The 17,558-nt window shown below is 38.4% G+C and overlaps 1 protein-coding gene across 3 annotated transcripts in view; it reads right to left on the bottom strand.

The window, feature by feature from the left end:
• The window catches only part of MAST2 (microtubule associated serine/threonine kinase 2), a 186,784-nt gene that overhangs the window by 68,589 nt on the left and 100,637 nt on the right, over positions 1 to 17,558 (bottom strand). Inside the window, exon 1 of one of the 3 annotated variants that reach the window (XM_071565758.1) lies at positions 17,127 to 17,393. The exons of the other annotated variants lie outside the window; for them this stretch is intronic. Within the exon in view, the coding sequence (XP_071421859.1) occupies positions 17,127 to 17,200 (74 nt within the window). The 5' untranslated portion in view covers positions 17,201 to 17,393. Of the gene's footprint in view, positions 1 to 17,126; positions 17,394 to 17,558 lie in introns of those variants that run through there. 3 annotated transcript variants of the gene reach the window in all.

The raw sequence follows: 17,558 nt of genomic DNA, 5'->3' as shown, positions 1-17,558 counted from the left end.
GCCAAATTAAGAGAAGTATGTTTTCCTCCATTTGCTTCCCAGCTTGTGATTGCTAGTAGCAGTTAGCTTTAAAGATAATAAAAGAAATTGCAATGGGCACGAGAAACATTTTTAAACCATGGGAGCTGTGAACAAAAGCAACTAGATATTTAAATCACTTTGTGATATCCACTTTTCCTATTGTTTAAACAGAGCAAACAGTTGAAGTTCCCAAAAATATCTCACAACTGAGCAAGTATTATTGCTACCTACATTTGCTCACTGTACCTCCAGCTTGCTTTCTAGATGGCAGAAACATTTCTGCTTCCTTCACAAGTTCTCCAAACAGGTAACTAAAATCACATTGGTCTTGATATGGAGGTGGAACAATAGCCAGGAGCCGGAAAGGTTGAGTAGAGACAACAAGGAGCTCCTTGACCCCACCCCAGGAGTGCCCTGTGAAGCTCCACATTGGGTTCCCCAGGCACAGGGAAAACCTCTGCTTGTAGAGCCCCAAATGTTGACATCTGCTGGGTCCTTCCTGCACCGGCTGATCTGCTGGAGCTGCCCAACAATAAACACACCCAGACTGCCAAGAACTACAATTTAATGCAAAACTATTTTGCTGCCACAGGATACAGTGCATCTGACTACTATTATTTGTAAGCTTTTTTTATTGCTGTTCTATAGGAAACTAGAGAACTTGATGCAGAAAAAAATACAACTGAACTGCCAACTATAATAAACAGTAATAAAGTTGAAGCACCATTAACTGCTATTCAGGCTCTTTAGTGTACTTAAAGCATTCCTCAAAATTACCCAACTGATTCCATACAATCTCCATTTACATTCATGTATTATTCAAAAACGGTCCATCCAAAACCTGATTGCCATTGTGCACATCATATGGAAAAACTAACAGCCTGATTTTAAGAAGCTTAAAATCTCAGTTCATGGATATTTTTAACATGTTTTCAGTTACACTATTCCAGTAACCAATGAAAAAAACCCGAATACTCAATTCCAACACTAATACCAGATAATCATTGTTTATATTACCAGAAAATCTTTCTCACAATGTGAAATTCCTGAGTGTTCTACCATAAGATATATTCTATACTACGTAAGAAATTTTAAAAATCCTGGATATTATACTATAAAATGTAACATAAAAATTTAAGATCTTGCTCAGCATAATACACTACTACAGTAAGAAAACAGAGCTCCATTCTCTGTGGTCATATCTCTTTGCTAAAGAGAGTTCTTAAAGCACACTTTTACCCCAGCAATGTCTGGAGATGGCTATGGAAACTTGGTATATTTTAAACCACAGCATAACAGGGAAAGTGAAACCAAACTCAGAATTTTCTAACTGCTTGACTGCGCTTGCCAAATTGAACAGAGTTTTATGAACCCATTTTCTCTGCTCTCTTTGCAAAGATAAGAAACCAGAAGAGAAAGGGTTAAGTGGCTGGAGAGCAAGTACAGCTGAGACTCCTTAAAATAGGTCAGGTTTACACAAATGTATCCAGAGGAGAAAATGGTTTGAAGAGAAAGCCTATCCCCAAGTTGGGAATAAAACATTATTCTCTTTACACCCTCAAAATTGGATAACTTTCAATTTCCCTGGATCTCTCATCTGCAAAGGGGAAACACCACTCAGGCCTGTTTAGCCATTTTTATGACCTATGTGTGTTGGTAATAAGGCAAAGCTTAAACACAGAGACTAAAAACAAAACAGAACTCCTAACTTCTCAAATTCATGTTGCATGTTGAGAAAATATACAATCATACACTGTACTGGTTGAAGAGAGCTCTGCAGATACAGATACAACACTTTAACAGATCTAGGAATCCTAGAGAAAATGCAGAACAAGAGTGGTGAAGTTCTGGGAATCACTAAAACACAAAAAAAACACATGGGGAAGGGAGGAGGTAACATGCAGAGGAGGGGCAGGCACTGATCTCTGTGGTGACGAGTGACAGAACCCAAGGGAATGGCCTGAAGTTGTGTCAGGTGAGGTTTAGGTTGGATATTTAGAGAAAGGTTCCTCATCCAGAGGATGGTTGGGCACTGAACAGGCTCCCCAGGGCAGTGACCACAGCACCAAGTTCAGGAAGCATTTGGATGATATTCTCAGGCACATGGTGTCACTCTTGGGCATGGTCCTGTGCAGGGCTGAGCGCTGGACTCAATGATCCTTGTGGATTCTTTCCAACTCAGCATATTCTGTGAGTCTGTGACTTCAGCTTCTCCCCAAAAAAGTCACTATGATAGCATTTGAGTACTTCCTAAAGAAGAACAGCTACATATGAAAGAAGCAAAGCTGGCTTTAACCAGGGCTTTGTGCCAAAGAAATTCAAACTTGTCAATTTAAGTGTTGGCAGGAACAGTTTCAATGAAGAAAAAATTATTTCCTGGAAGATGCATTTTAGCCAGCCAGTCTGGGTTCAAACCTGAGCTACCAGGCCAGTGATAATGAGGAGATCATATTGTTAATCCTTTAAATTGCATTAATTACTGTTTATTGCTGTTCTCAAATTCTCGAAGCAATACTCTGTGTTTTCTTGCTCAACAAATGAATTCAATCTACATAAGAAAACAGAAGTAATAGGAGAAAGCAGAAGAAGAAAAGGTTGACTAGACATCTCCAAGTTTTTTAACTAGGAAAAATAAAGTCCTTAACCAGTCCAGAGAGATTCTAAGTATTATTGTTTGTTTATAAGCCAAAGTTCTGCTTTTCATTAAATGCGGAGTGACCCGTACCCTGACCCACCTTTCCTCTCACAATTTGCCATGGGTCTTGTTAACTCTTTTTTCCCCTCAGACCCCACTTCATAATTTCAGAGAACAAATCCCCTCTATGTCTTCCAGGTAGGGCACAACACGATTTTAATAACACAGAGTTTCTGCACAGCCCAGAGCTGTAGGGTCGAGCTCCACCAGCAAAGTGATCTGGAGGTGCTGCGCCCTCTGTGCCCCTGCGGCCCCACACCCCCAGACAAACCCCAGCCCAGAAATCTGTGAGAGCACAGGAGCAACTTGATTTAGTTCTGAACACACACAGCAAGACACATAGTTAATACCAGAATAGTTGAAACAATGCCTTTGCATCACTATGGAAATAGAGCTTTTACTATTTCTAGAGTGAACTTCTCTGCCTGCAGTAAAAATATTTGTTACATGTTCTGAAGGGCTCCCAGCGCGTTCTTGAAACTGAACACTGCAGGACGTAGGACAGGGGTCTGGTAACTGGACACTGGTTTTGGACCCACTGAAATGTGCCTGGGAGCCAGCACCCTTGGCCAGAGTTATTTATGAGCACATTTAGCAGCGTACCTGTGAGCTGCACACAGCCCAGGGGCTCCTCAGCTACACCCCAACTAAACTTCTCTGCCCCCACACACAAATTGAGCACCAGAGTGCACCTTGTTTCATATGCATATTTAGTCTGAAAAGGAAATCAATGTTTCAGTTTCAGCATAAATCAATATTTGATTCTTTATTTTACCAGTTTACTCATGGGACATCTTCAACTCACTGAGCAAAACTCATTAATGTCCATGAAGCAATGAAAGCAAGAGCCACAGAAAGAAACAATTCAAAAATACATAACCAGCCACCACTATCAAGTAATTTCATAGTGTTGCTGGTTATTAGAAATGAATGACAAGGAAGTTTCTCAAAATATATCTGAATTTATAGAACTTCTCATATTGAAGCTGCTGAATATGTAAGTAAACAAGGTTAGCACTGATTGCACAAGTCTTCTCATTGACTTTGACAGAAATCAAATTGAAGAAATAAGATGAAAAAAATATAGCTTAAATTACATTTTGGTTAATGTTCATGAATGCATTTAATTCATATTAGTGATTTATCATAGAATTACTAAGGTTGGAAAAGTCCATCCAAGATCATCAAGTCCAACTCTCAAACGAAAATTTTTATTATACAGTTTTAGCTTTACAAACCACCTCAGTCTGTCAGAGTGCCAGATTAACTCTTACTTTAACTAATAACCTCTTTCAAAATAACACTTCACAAGTTCAACATCAGACCTGTTCCAGATTTGACATTCAATTCACTGATCCAAAATCCCTACAAACTGGGATCTGAAATTCAGAGTGATCATATCTACAAAAGTTATTTGTGGTTAAATATTTTCCGACAACGAAGTATCACCTAACCAAACTTCCCCAGATTCTCCTCTAATGTTACCGAAGTTTGGTTTCAGCTGATTTGCTTTACAAAGAATTCTTTACGAGAAACAGACATTTTGGAAATGAAAATAAGTATTTAAAATTTTTATTCACAATGGCAGAAAATTTACAAAATCCAAAATCTGCATGTCAATGAATGCACCAGCTGCGCAGAAACGTTAACTAGATGTGGAAGTTATTGTCTTAATTATAGTAATTCAAAGATGGAAGCAATTTTGTAAGCTTTAGCACTACCAACAACAGGGATAATTAGTTCTCGAAAATAGAAAAGTAAGCATCTGGTTCAAGTGATTCTTTTTTTCACATTCAAGAATAGTTTAAAAGTTATTCATCCTAGAATAAGTGGGGAGGGAAGTGTTATTATTCATGGTGTAGGTTTGGTAGATTGCATATTCCTACAATAAACACTTATTTTGTCATAAAGAAATACAGTTACACACACTTATGACATGAATGATGGAAGCACAAGTCCAACAAACAACTTCTTAAAGGTTGCAGGCAGAGTCTCCATCACAACAGACACAAAACTATCTTCTTCCCAACATCATCCAAGAAAACTGCACTTATTTCATGCCATTAAAGTCTCGTGAGCAAGAAAACATCCTGAATTTGGATCCCTTCCCTTACCTTGCCAAGACTAATCAACTGAGGAACCTTTTTTTCAGTGTGTTTCTAGACAGTCTTTCCCTGCCATTCTTCCTTTATGAGACTGGACTGCAGTATTCTTGTTTTGCCTACCTTATTGAAGAACATCAAATATGATTGAACTCTGGAACTTAAAGAATTTAACCTTAAAGAAAAAAAAACAACACTGAAAACCAACTGCCTCAGTGCAGGATCCTCTTCCACAAGAAGATTTCATGGAGTAGTTACTGCAACCACAGAAACAGATGCAAGTTGCTAAGCAAGCCAGGCTCTACTCAAACTTCCATTGCCTGTTGGTTTGAAGCTCATGAGACAAAACAAACTGGACAAAAAAGTATTTTTTTCATAACTGAACACTGCACAGCTCTCTGGCTTGCTGTAGCTGACATCTGCGCCAGGGTACTGGAGACTTATTCTGTGTTCGGGGGTGTTTGTTTCATGAAGGATGAAAAGCTTCATCGCCCCTCCCTTTTTTTTGAATGCCTGTTCCATATTAATTTCCATACATGCAATGTATGAGCTTCTTCAGAGGAAGACATTTTGCACAGTCATCTATTATGTATGAGAAAGTCTCTTGGAAAGCAAAGGCAATTTCACTTTGTCGGGAAACAAGTGAGAAGTCCGAGTTGAAGCCTTTCCCTTCCGTATCTTCTAAAGTAAGATACATGCTAAGGGGTGTTCCCACGCCTCATGCTGGCACCAGTAAATTTGAGTCCCTGTGTGGATGACTGTGGAAAGATGTGGATTCTGTGAGACAAGGAGCACAGAAGTAAAAGAGAGAGTCAACTTGTGAAGTGTGGGTTGCATTTCTGTACAGATATCAAAAGAGAGCATTGGGGTAGAACACAGGAACAACACCTCTTTCATGCTAACACGGTAATGGAGGTGAGCAAGGAGTTGAGCCCTGCAAGACTTACAAAGCAAGGAGCAAACTGGGTGCAGACCGGTTCTTTTGTTTTAAGAAAGATTAACATCTTGGTACTTAGGAATTACCTTATTGTATGAAAGACCATTTTCCTCTCATCTAAAACAAGCTGTATGTTAGATAAATGCTTCTACTTCATTTAGAGCCCAAATTGAAGCAGCAGCATCACCTCAAGTGGAGAAATTGCAAAAGAAAAGGCTAAAATTGCCAGTGAACACCAAATTTATGTCTAATTTGCCTAATGTTTGAGGCTGCTGCACACCTGCTTACACCACACTATACAGTCCAGACCTTTTGCATTATTAACAACATAGGAGCAACTGCAGAGCCAAACAAAATGAGATGTCACAACAAATTACAATGACTGGTACAGCCATTCTCAAACATATGAAGCCACTTTAATCTGAAATATTCCTCCCGCCCATGCCTATATTTGTTCTAATATGAAAGGAAAAAAGCAAGAAAAAGATCTCTGATTATGGAAGAGAGACCCCAGAATAAATATAAACAGTACTTAATGGGCAAAAACATACAGTGACCTTCTCAAACATTCCTGTCTCCTACCTCAGTTGTGTTATGCATTAGACTGCCACAAAGCTACATCACAAAGTGCGAAAGGATGATTTAATGAAAGATAAGCATAACTGCATACTTTCATTTCCCATTTCCTTCAAATCTATTATTAAATGCTTCATGTAGCATAGCTGCTTTTAAATAAGTCTCTACGTGGCAATTCTCACAGAAGAAAGTTTGTCATATTTCTTTTCCTCCAAAAAATCTAAGTAAACAAATTTGAGAATGAAATGAGAGAATGATTTTATACTGTTTCAAATCTTCTAACCATGTAGTGTACAATTATATACAGGTGTGGAACGTAACAAGCACAATCCAAACACTCTCCTCAAAGATGGATCCAGAAAACCAAGCAAATTAGCTGAAAATGAAAACAAAGTTTTCCAGGTTCAATATAAATCTTGCACAAAATAATCTGAAAAGTCATTTGGTTGCTTTGTAGCACTCAATGTGAACAGTTTTCTTCCTTTTGTTTCAGGGCATTTCCTTAGTTTAAGAATCAAAAAATGTTATAAATTATCTCATTATCAGCTACCTACAGTTTCAAACCTCAGCATGAGGATAAATTATTGATCTAATTTTAAATCTATTCTAACAATACAATATTTTAGAAATAATCTCCAAATCAGACTGTCAGGGGAGTTACCTTTACTGCATGGATTTGCACACAATCAAACAGAGTAATAACCAGGGTAGGAACATTCTGAATATACACAGGACTAGGATGTTTGCAATAGAATTCCTTGCCAAATTTTAAAAATATATATTCTGAAGGTGCTTTCCTCAGCTCCACTGGAAAGGTTTGGCTCTGTTGGTGAGACTCATCTTTCCAACCATAGAGATTAACAATAACAACCTTACTGAAGAGTTTCAGGGTTTGTGCCTGCTTGGCAGAATGATATGCTTATGATATGCTTTCCAACAGCTGGAACTACAACTCTGATTTGGCTTTCAGTCAGGTGCTAAGCCATTCTTCCATCCCTCCTGCCTCTGCTATTTTGCAGATGAGCCTTCAGCTCTCCAAGGGACAAAAGGGACATCAACTTCCTTAAGAACCTCCAGCATATTTAACTTGCAAGCTGCTTCCAGTAGATTACAGAAAATCCTGAACAGAACATGGCATCACATCTGGACAAATGTGCCAGAAGAGCAGGTAACAGAGAGAGGATGTTAGGCAATAAATCTTCTCCCTGGGTCCTGATCTGCAACTAATTCATTACCATTTTAGGGAGCTCTGTGTAAAATCACCATCCCTCAACTTTTCAGTTCTATATGCCTTTTGACAGAAAGGCTTTCGAGATATTGTGGATTTATTGCAGAAGCTAAAGGGACCAAAATATCTGACCTTTAAGGAAAAAAACCCAAACCACTAAGGTAAGCTGCAACATATATCATCATGCTTTGCACCACTGATACATCAATGCTCTCATTCCTCCCACCTTTCTGACCCAGGCACTGCCCTAACCATTGGTGCCAGGAGAACCTTGCTCTTCTATCTTACTGGGATTGCCATTCTCCCTTTTTTAATTTTTCAGAGTTTCAAAACATCAAAAAATATTCATTGAATAGGTGAACAATTCTCAAATTCATCCCCAGTGGCAAAGTCTAGTAGATAATAACGTAGATCCACAAGATCAAAGTCTCAGTGTCAATCTGTCTACCTCATAATGATCATTTAAATTTATACTTTTGCTTCGACACGTATAGGCGAGAATGTGCTTTCTGTTTTCATTAACAAGATCCTCCTCTTTCTAAAGTGATAATATTTCCCAACTTTTAGCAGCTTCTTACAAAATAAAACTATCAGGAAAAAAACCAGCACCAGCTTAACAAAGTTTCTTATAAGGGCAGGATATTTCTAAAAGTCTGTCCAATGAAGAAAGGTTCATTTTTCAAGAGGTGAAAATCACTTTCCTGTGAAAGTATTAAAATACATGCACACACAAACGTTCAGCCTCCAAAGGACTTCAAACAGAAGAACTGAAAACAATTTGCTGCTCATTATGTTTGCACACACACAAAGATGGGAGAAAAATCCTCAAAAATGTCTCTAATAAACAGCAGCAGTGCATGAGTGTGCTAAGGTAGACTGCTAGTAGTCCAATGGACATACTAGGAAGATATCCAGGCTAAAGAAAGCTGTAATCTCAGCAAGCAGGATAAAAAATTTTTGACATTTGTTCAGGACTACTTAGGCAGGAGTGTGCGATCTCTGCCTGCCAGGACTCAACCAGGGCTGAGCAGAGAAGTTCCCTATCAGAGCCAGACAAAGGTGAGATGTGCGTGCTTTAATCCAAAACAGAGAGAGAATACATATTGCTCAGCTTGTTCCCTTCAGCTATGGGAAAAGGAATGCTGCTTGGGACCCTTCTAATCAACACACTCAGTGAATGGCAGAGAGGCAAAAGGCTACCTAGGTAAGAGTTGGCTCTGAATGTCAAAGACGGGAACAGACAGGAGCTGAAGTTCTGTGGACATTGAAAATGCTCAGTGTAGCAAGTAAAACTGGTATAAATTCACGTGCTGCAATTCATGTTCAGTTATGTGGTCCTTATTTATGGAGACAGGTCTGTCAATAAACCACTGCCTTGGATAAAAACAACATACTTTAAAAGACATGAAAAAATTATTTACAAAAACACATTAGATAACTCTATTGCAGTGTGTATCAGATCAAATAACCTAAAACTAAATAAGAAAATACACCTGTAGGATGCATTTCATGTTAATGGAACAACAAAACCAAAAAAGGCAGAAGAGGGGGAGGCCCAGGGTGCAGACCCTGCCCTGGCACAGAGAGCAGCTCTCAGATCTCCAGCAAGGGGAAGTTTCTGGAACAATCAATCCTGATTACATGTTAAACCCCATTCTTTTGTGTAAAGCCTACTTGCTATCTGAGCCAAATGTTCATTATCCAACAGTCATCAATTTTTCATACAAGGATGGCTGTTCCAGTTTAATAACTATACAGATGTGTACTACAAATAGATATACATGCAGAGTTTTGAGATTTTAGTGGGCTGAACCTGGAACAACGATTCACAGAACTAAGCAGAAGAAAAATACAAACATTAGAAGCCACAAGCTGACAGCTAAAGCTTTCTGCAGTCCATTCAAACAGTGAAGCACTTTGCCATCACCTACGGAAGTGAACTTTTTTTTTAAGAGCTATTCTACTGAAAAAGGCTGAAAAGCAAAATCAAAATCAATTCCACTTACAGTAAGATGGTAGACAGCAGGAAGTACATGAATGTATCAAAAATAAATGGATGATACAAAACAAAAATCATAAAAGAAATTGGGGGAAGAAACCTAAAACCTAATAAAACCAGAGCTATAATTTACATAGCTATTAAAAAAGGCAGATATTTAATAAAGCACCTAATTTAAAATTGGATTATAACACAAATGAAGAAACTGCTAAAAGCTTTTTGACTGCTTTATGTACTTATTCATATCTAAATGAACTAAGAACAGGCAAGCATTATTTTTACAAATGACATGTAAAAACTTTAGCTCCAACTCACAAGCATAGGCAAACACAGCCCAAATTTTCTCTGAGACACAGCAGAGAAAGGACTGTTCAGTAACAATAGTTTATTTCTGTATAAGTAAAAGACTGTTGTAAAATACATTTCTGGGAGCTGAGTACTGTAACATTCCAACTTTCTTGCCATACCAGTTCTGTTCTACCACATGAAACCAAATGAAATGGTTCTGTTAAACCAGCAAGAAACCAAATGAGACCCATGAAAATTGCAGAATATACAAAAATGAAGACAAAAGACGACAAATGCAAACACTTACACAAAGTCAGGTAATCAAATAGCATTCATGATCAATTTAAATTAAGTCTGCTAATTGTAACATACCAATTTACCATGCAATCAAGACTGGAACAAAATTAAAGGACAAGAAAACACACAATACACTGGAAATAAGTAATTTCAAATGCCACGGCAGAATTCAAGCTGGTTTCCTCAGAAAACAAAGATTCAGGGAAAGACTGTTCTCATGTGTGCTTGCAGAAGGTTTTAATCTTCAGAGGCTCAGGTTGCTTTGAGTCCTGGCAGCTCTCCTGCAGCACATGCTCCCTGGCAGTGTCACACGACACCAAAAGTAACTCCTTCAGCATCAAACACGAGTAGTGACGTTTACATCTTCTATTAATTCTGAAGTAGTTTAAATTATATGCTCAGTACTACGTAAACACAGCAGGTAGTAATGGATATGGGGAGACTCATAGAAGCATCATACCACTGCATAAGCGTAATATTTGCTGAGATAATTCAATACTTGACTAAGCTTTGTCCTCATATTAAATACAACAGTCAAACACCAACTCCTCAAACTTGAGGTGTTTTTGTGGAGAAGATGGTGATTCATTAAGCTGACAATCTCAAAACATAACCAATGTACTGCACAGCATTGCCTAAAATGATAGCCAAGAGAGACAGGTATCAGGTGGCTTGGATTTCACATCTGGCACAAAGACCCAGCTGCACAGGATTTGTAAGTATCCCCCTTCTGAATCCCAATTCTCTGGACCCTTCCACCTTCAGCTGACATAGAACCAAAAGCAAACACACCAAAACAGTCTTTAAAACTGAATTTTAAAAAGGCTTGGAAGAAACTATGACATTTCACTACAGAAGTGCATATTATTTTATCTGCAAATCTACTCTAAAGAGCACTTAGGTATTCCTCTGTAGTCCTCGAAATAATAGCAGAGGGGTGAAAAGATAATTGGGCTACTGAGTGAGAAAAACTATTCAGGGATTATCTGATAATTAGCTATAAAAATGGAATCAAATCACTTCAAAAGTGTTCTCCTTCATGCTTTGAAGAAATGTTTGCTTGCTCAGTATGATGGTGGCCAATAAAAAGTGTTCAGCACCTGGCTGAAAACTAAGCCATTTGTGACCAGGCAGGTGGATGTGATAGAAGAGAACATGCCATACATTGTATCCCTACATTCCTTAAATAATGTCTGCTTTTTATAAAAACCATTTTTCTCTAAGGTGTACAGTTCCTTGTTGGGCAGTTAAATGCCTCCCTGACATCCGATCCCATCAGATCTCGGAAGCTAAGCAGGGTCAGCCCCGGATTAGTAGTTGGATGGGAGACCTCCTGGGAAATGCCGGGTGCTGTAGGTTCTAGTCCTGAGGACTTCACTGGCACTGTCCAAGCTTGCTCGGCCGTGGCAGATGAACCTCAGGACTTAAACAGTGGGGCCAGTTCTGCGCACGCTGAGCCTCACCTAAAATCCACTGCGCAGGCTGGAAGGGCACGTGGGGAGAGCCCTTCCCAAATCTTCGTTCGCGAAGTTTGGCCATACATACAGACATACAGTTCCTTGTTAACATCAGCACTCAGCTGCCAGTAAAATAACAGCAATCCAACCGCACCAGAGAAGTGTCTCTCAGTTTGCTCCTCACCACAACTCCACACCTCCTCAAAGAACAAGGGCCTGTAAAGAGTAACATGATGGCATGGGCAGAGCCACCTCACAGCTTTAAGCTGATGGGTGCTCAGATTTAAAAGGCACTTGTCAGAGACAAACGACAGTTGAAATAAGCAGATGCACAGACTTTGTAAGGATTCCAAAACCCAAATGTGTCGACTTCAATTAAATACAAGAACTGCACATTTCCAGGCCAAACACGTGCCAGTTTGTACTCTTTCTGCCTTGCTTTCCATAGTAGCACCAATCTAATCCAAGTGTCCTCTGTGAATTTCAGAATCTCCCTTCTCCTCGTACCTCTCCTGAAACCACTCTCTTTCCCTAGTATTTCATTTAGCTTACTTAGAACATCAGCGTAAAATTATCTTACATTCAGCTGTCTCTTTCATTTGAAGGATCAAGATAATTCATTAAATCCTCCACGATTTGTGTGTTGCTTCATTTCCTCTCCACAAAGGTTTTGACTTGAAAAACTGGTTTGTCCTGGGCAATAGCCAAATGTTCATACAGGAGAGTTTCAATCGGAACAAAGAGCTTTCAAGGCTTAAAACTTCAGTGTTAACCCTGTAGGACCCTTTCTGGGGGTTTTATTCTAGGAGTAAAAGAGCCAACAGTATTCAAAATTAATGTAAAATATGATTTACACAGAATCCCAAATAAAGTAGAAATTACCAGCAATCCATGTGGATTGCCTGAATCATTACAAATATTTTTGGGATATTAGGAAAACCTTTCTTCCATTCATTGCACCATTCTCTTTCACTGTATTTAAATAGCACAAATCTATTGTAAAGGAAAGTGTATTGGAAGCTCCCCAAAACTCATTCATTAGTGAGCAAAATATCCATTAAGTTTCCATGCAATCCAACAGACTATTCTATAAAAAGTTTTTCAGAAGATGAGGTAAAAATTTTTTCTCCCCCAAGCAGTGCTTTTGTCCTGAGGCCATATTGAAATACTAGCACAAGCAATTTGAATGAAATTTCCTTTCCAATTATGAGAGTCAGGAGGTTATTTAATATGCTGAGCTAGGTAAAAAAACTGAGCTAAGTATTATCAAAAGCATCAGATTTCCAGGTCTTTCACATCCTTCCCAAATAAGGGAAATATTTCTTATATTATTCATTTAAGCAAGGAAATGTGTGGCATGACAGCTGTCACTTTAAAGTTAATTATAGTACAGACTCACATTTTTAACATTAACTTCATGTTACCACAAAAAAGTAACTATTCCACTAGCGTCAAACTAATTGTTTTTCTTCAAAGTGACAATGTATATATGGAGGAGGTGGCATCCTTCTGACATACACAGCTTTTAATGTCAATCTAGATGAATCAGCATAAAAAGACACTGAATACATTTGGAGGGATATGTTTGGATTCACTGACTAACATGGCCCTGTCATGGCAGCTGGAAAGTTAACACAAATACACCAGTGCATCAGAAAGCACCATTTACGTGCTCTTGGCTGTCTGATTATTTCTCACTCGCTCATTTACATCCCTGTGAAAGGTAGTCTCCCTTATTGTTTGTGAATATTTCAATCATGAATAGTATTTTTCTTAGTTACTAAGGAACCGTTTATAATGAAATACAATTATTTCCATAGAATTACTGATTTTAGAGGTGTCTTGTTACTTAAAGATTGTGTTACACTTTATGGGTACTTAATTCTTGTGATTTTAACAAATTACTCTATCAATGATGCCCTTTCACTGAAAGGAGAAGAGGAAAGAATTAGAGTATCAATGGCAACAAATCCAACATGTCCTTCCTCTCAGAAATCCACCTTTGTCATTCTCCAGAATTCTCTCAAGTCAGTTCAACAGACAAAGCTCCTCCATCTTAATTTTGTAAAGAGAAATTCACTAAACAAAAGTGGAATTATTAAAACCCATAATCACTGCCTGTTCCACCCAGAGAGGATTAAAACAAAAAAATGAGGAAAACAGTACTCAGTTTTACAAGACTAACAAACACCCACTTGCAGAATTCCACAGTGATGTTAGTATCAAACTGCAAGAGTATATTCAAGATATGCCCAAAATGCAAAGAAACCAAAGGACTAAAAGCCAGACACATTTAATTTAAATACATCATAATTATGCTTTATCTTTCCATAATCCAATTTCAATAGGCAATGCCTCAGTACAGCTGATACCAGAATACCAACCCCACATGCCCTTTGAACGAAGGGGTTCTCATATTTCTTCTATAGTTCAAACTCATAAATATTTATAGAGAACCAGTTTGACAGGTAAATCTGATTTATGTTTATGTCACCCCTCCCATGAGAAACTTATGTATTTACAGTTTGCTCTTGACTTTCTCTATCCTTCCGGGAATATGTTCAAGAAGAAACAATCCAGCCACTTTGACCGGAGGAGCAGATGGCTCACTTTTACAGTGCCATTATCTGCAGCAAGAATCCCACCAGCTGCAGGAGAGAGCTCATTTCAACCAAATGTACTGAGGAGAGAGAGGAGTCCCTCCCATTTGCCTCATAATGTAGGAAAAGCCATATGGGAGTCAAGCCCTTTAGGATTTTCAGTATGTATCAGAAGCCATTATAGAGAAATGTGCCATAGCTCAATAGTCAGAACACCACTAGTAACCCTTTCTTGCAATGTGAAACCAAATTAAAATTGAGAGAAATCGAAGGTGGAGATGCCCAGAATTAAGAACACACAAACTATCACAAACACAGTGGGACTGTACAGAAGTTTTACAAACAGAGCAGAGGAAAATGGTATCAAATATTTGACACAGCAAAAAATTCTCTGCTGCTAAACATGCCCAAGATTGTAAAGTTACAGAAGAAATTTAAATTACAATCATAATTTTTAAAAGTACTAAGTGTTGTAAGAAGTGCAAGGGGGCCAATCAAAAATGGAAAAATATTTATGCATTTAGTCATAGAGTACTTCCCTCCAAGTGCCCAGATGTTACGATCTGAGAACATCAGCACACAGAAACACCCAGGTCATGGCACTGCAACGCACAACAAGTACAGTGACCACTCTCACAGCCCAGATACTCTCAGGAGCAAAGTTACTGTACACATGTACACATGATTCCAGGACCAACGCTCTGGCAAGAATCACAACATTACAGTGTGTCATCTGAACTAGCTGATTTATCACAATACTCATAAGACCAGCCCAACCTGCCCACCCATCTCCCCCAAGACAGCAGGCAGGGAGCTGGCAGGCTGCCAGCCCAGCACGGCAGAAGGTGATATTCCCAGCAAACTGTCACACATGCTCAAATATTTCATTTCTAAGGCTGTCTGAAGGCTGCGGTTTCCATCCTCTGCGAAATAGGATTTCCACCACATGACTTCATGCAGCAGCTCCCTGCTTGGCATCCTCATAGTGCTGGTTGATCATTTTGAAATACCTAATACTCGTTTATGTGATTAAATCAATAAAAAGTCATCTCTTTTCCATTAAGATGCTCAGCGGATTTACAGATCAATTTCTTTCTTTTTGTACTTGAATTACAAACAAATAAATGAAATTGTAAATTTTGAGTAGGAGTTTTCTGACAAAATATTGCACCTGAAACCTTGTTAGTATCTCTCAAATTGGTTATGTCTTTCATGTCTAATTTTAAATTCAAAATGGCACACTAACAAGGTATTGGAAAATAAAGATAGGGGGGTTTTGTTATGAGAAACACTGTGCGTGTCCACTCTGTTTGGAAGTGCATTATTGTTGAAGTTTCACAAAATATTACCTTTAGGCAAGCTGGACACCATCCAGAATGGAGGGAGCTTTAGAACACCAAAGTTCTGCAAGCTGGAGCAATAAATGGATCTAGAATCTGCAGGTCTAAAACTGGTTATTTTCTTAAGCAACAGTGTCCTCCCTCATCTGCCCCAAACCAGCTCCTTCTCCCTTCCTGGCACTGCCTATCTCACCTGGATCTCCCAGTGAGCCAAATCCCATTACCCCACCTGCTCCTGTGCTCACCAGTTGGTGGCCAAGCAGCACCTGAAAGCCAAGTCCAGCCTACCTTATCCTTTGAAAATGGAGGCACAGGACAATAATTTGCCTTCCTTTCCTCTCCCCAGCCAAATTCAAGAAATATGTAAGAAAATATTGAGCTTTACCTCTGCCACTTCTGTTCCTCCATCAAACTACTGCTGCTCAGTGGGTGTGGAAGTCACTACATGGAGCAGAGAGATCAACACACAACCTGAATCTAAAGAAGCTCTTTTGCTTTAAAAAACAGACTAAGTTACACAACAGTTTTGAAAATAATAAAGTGCATTTTCTGGCAACTAAGATATCTATTTATTTTGTAAGTGCCACTAAAATTTCTAAAAAATATCTGTCAGTACAGTACACAACTTTGATGAATCTTAAATCACAAATGTGGAATAATAACAGGAAGTGAAGAGCCCACCAAAATATTACTATGTAGAAGCTACAATCTTCCAAAAAAAGATTAATATCATTTCTGAGAGCTGGTGAACAAAATTCACCCTAAAAATCAAGGCAAAACTTATACTGAATCTTACACAGATTATTAACTGTATCAACAAATGAACTGCTGAGAAATTCTGATACTATCTGCAACTGTTTTTTCATAAATCTGAATATACAGCTTTCGTCAGGATTAGCTACCTACCAGTATCACCAGTAAGTTTCCAGGCTACATATGTTAAGCTCCACGGAGCACCTGATGAGTGATAATTATGTTGGTATTTCCCAGCCTTGAAGGAACACCCCTGTACTGCATCAGATCCGATACCATTCATTAGTTCACACAATTCAATGTGATTTTATCAAAATCCAGACAGCAGGGTAAATACAAACACCCATCCTCTTAAGTACTACATGAACATATTTACATCTACAAGAAAAAAAGACACTGAATGTATTAAGAATTATTTAAAATTTAATTTTATGCATATCTCTAAGTCCTGTAAGTCAAAATATTTGCACGCCCTGCACAGTGCTGCCTATATCATCATAATACTGTTTTGCTACTTCAAATAATAAAGCCGCTTGTTTCCAGTAACCATCACTCCATTATTTTGTAGAAACAAACCCCTTATCACATCCACATACTATGAGAAAGAACAATGCATTTAAATAAATATCCTTAAAAAGAACGATCGATGGATTTGCACAGTATGATTTTTACAAGTAACATAATTACAAATAATTAAGAAATTAAAAAATCATACTTACTATACTAGGAATATGATTCAATCTGTTAAAATAGAGGAAACCAAGACTAAACAGTATTAAAACAAGCAGCTTAGAAAAACATCGTAAGAATTACTCGCAAAATCCTTAGATTACCTTTTGGATCGTCTCAACATGCTGGTAGCAGGCAGAGAGAAATTGGACAGCACTGTCCAAAAGGAGTCAGACATGATCTTTAAAAGCTTTCATTGCTGGGAAAATACAGCACAATCAAGCCACTAGCAATAAATAAGGAACTAAATAATACCAGTGACAGAGCCAATGCAAATTCCCTGTAGACCTTGCAAGCTGTTCCATTAATGTGAGACAGGCAGGCAAGCGTACATATTGCTGCTGTTTCCACTGCCTCTGTTTTCTCCCGGCTCCATCCCTGCCTCCCTCCCTCCACCTCAGGAGGCAGTGCAAAATGAGATATTTATTCTCATTGTAATATATACACTTTAAACCTGGAGTTTGCTAAATACTCAGCATATGTGCTTTATATACATCTCTCTGTGTTCATCTAATCACAATAAAAATATTTTCAAT

This window comes from Pithys albifrons, chromosome 10 (assembly GCF_047495875.1).
Source record: "Pithys albifrons albifrons isolate INPA30051 chromosome 10, PitAlb_v1, whole genome shotgun sequence".
In the NCBI taxonomy this organism is placed as follows: Eukaryota; Metazoa; Chordata; class Aves; order Passeriformes; family Thamnophilidae; genus Pithys; species Pithys albifrons.
The sequence above is the reverse complement of the archived record's forward strand: the minus strand, read 5'-3'. Positions and strand labels throughout refer to the sequence as shown.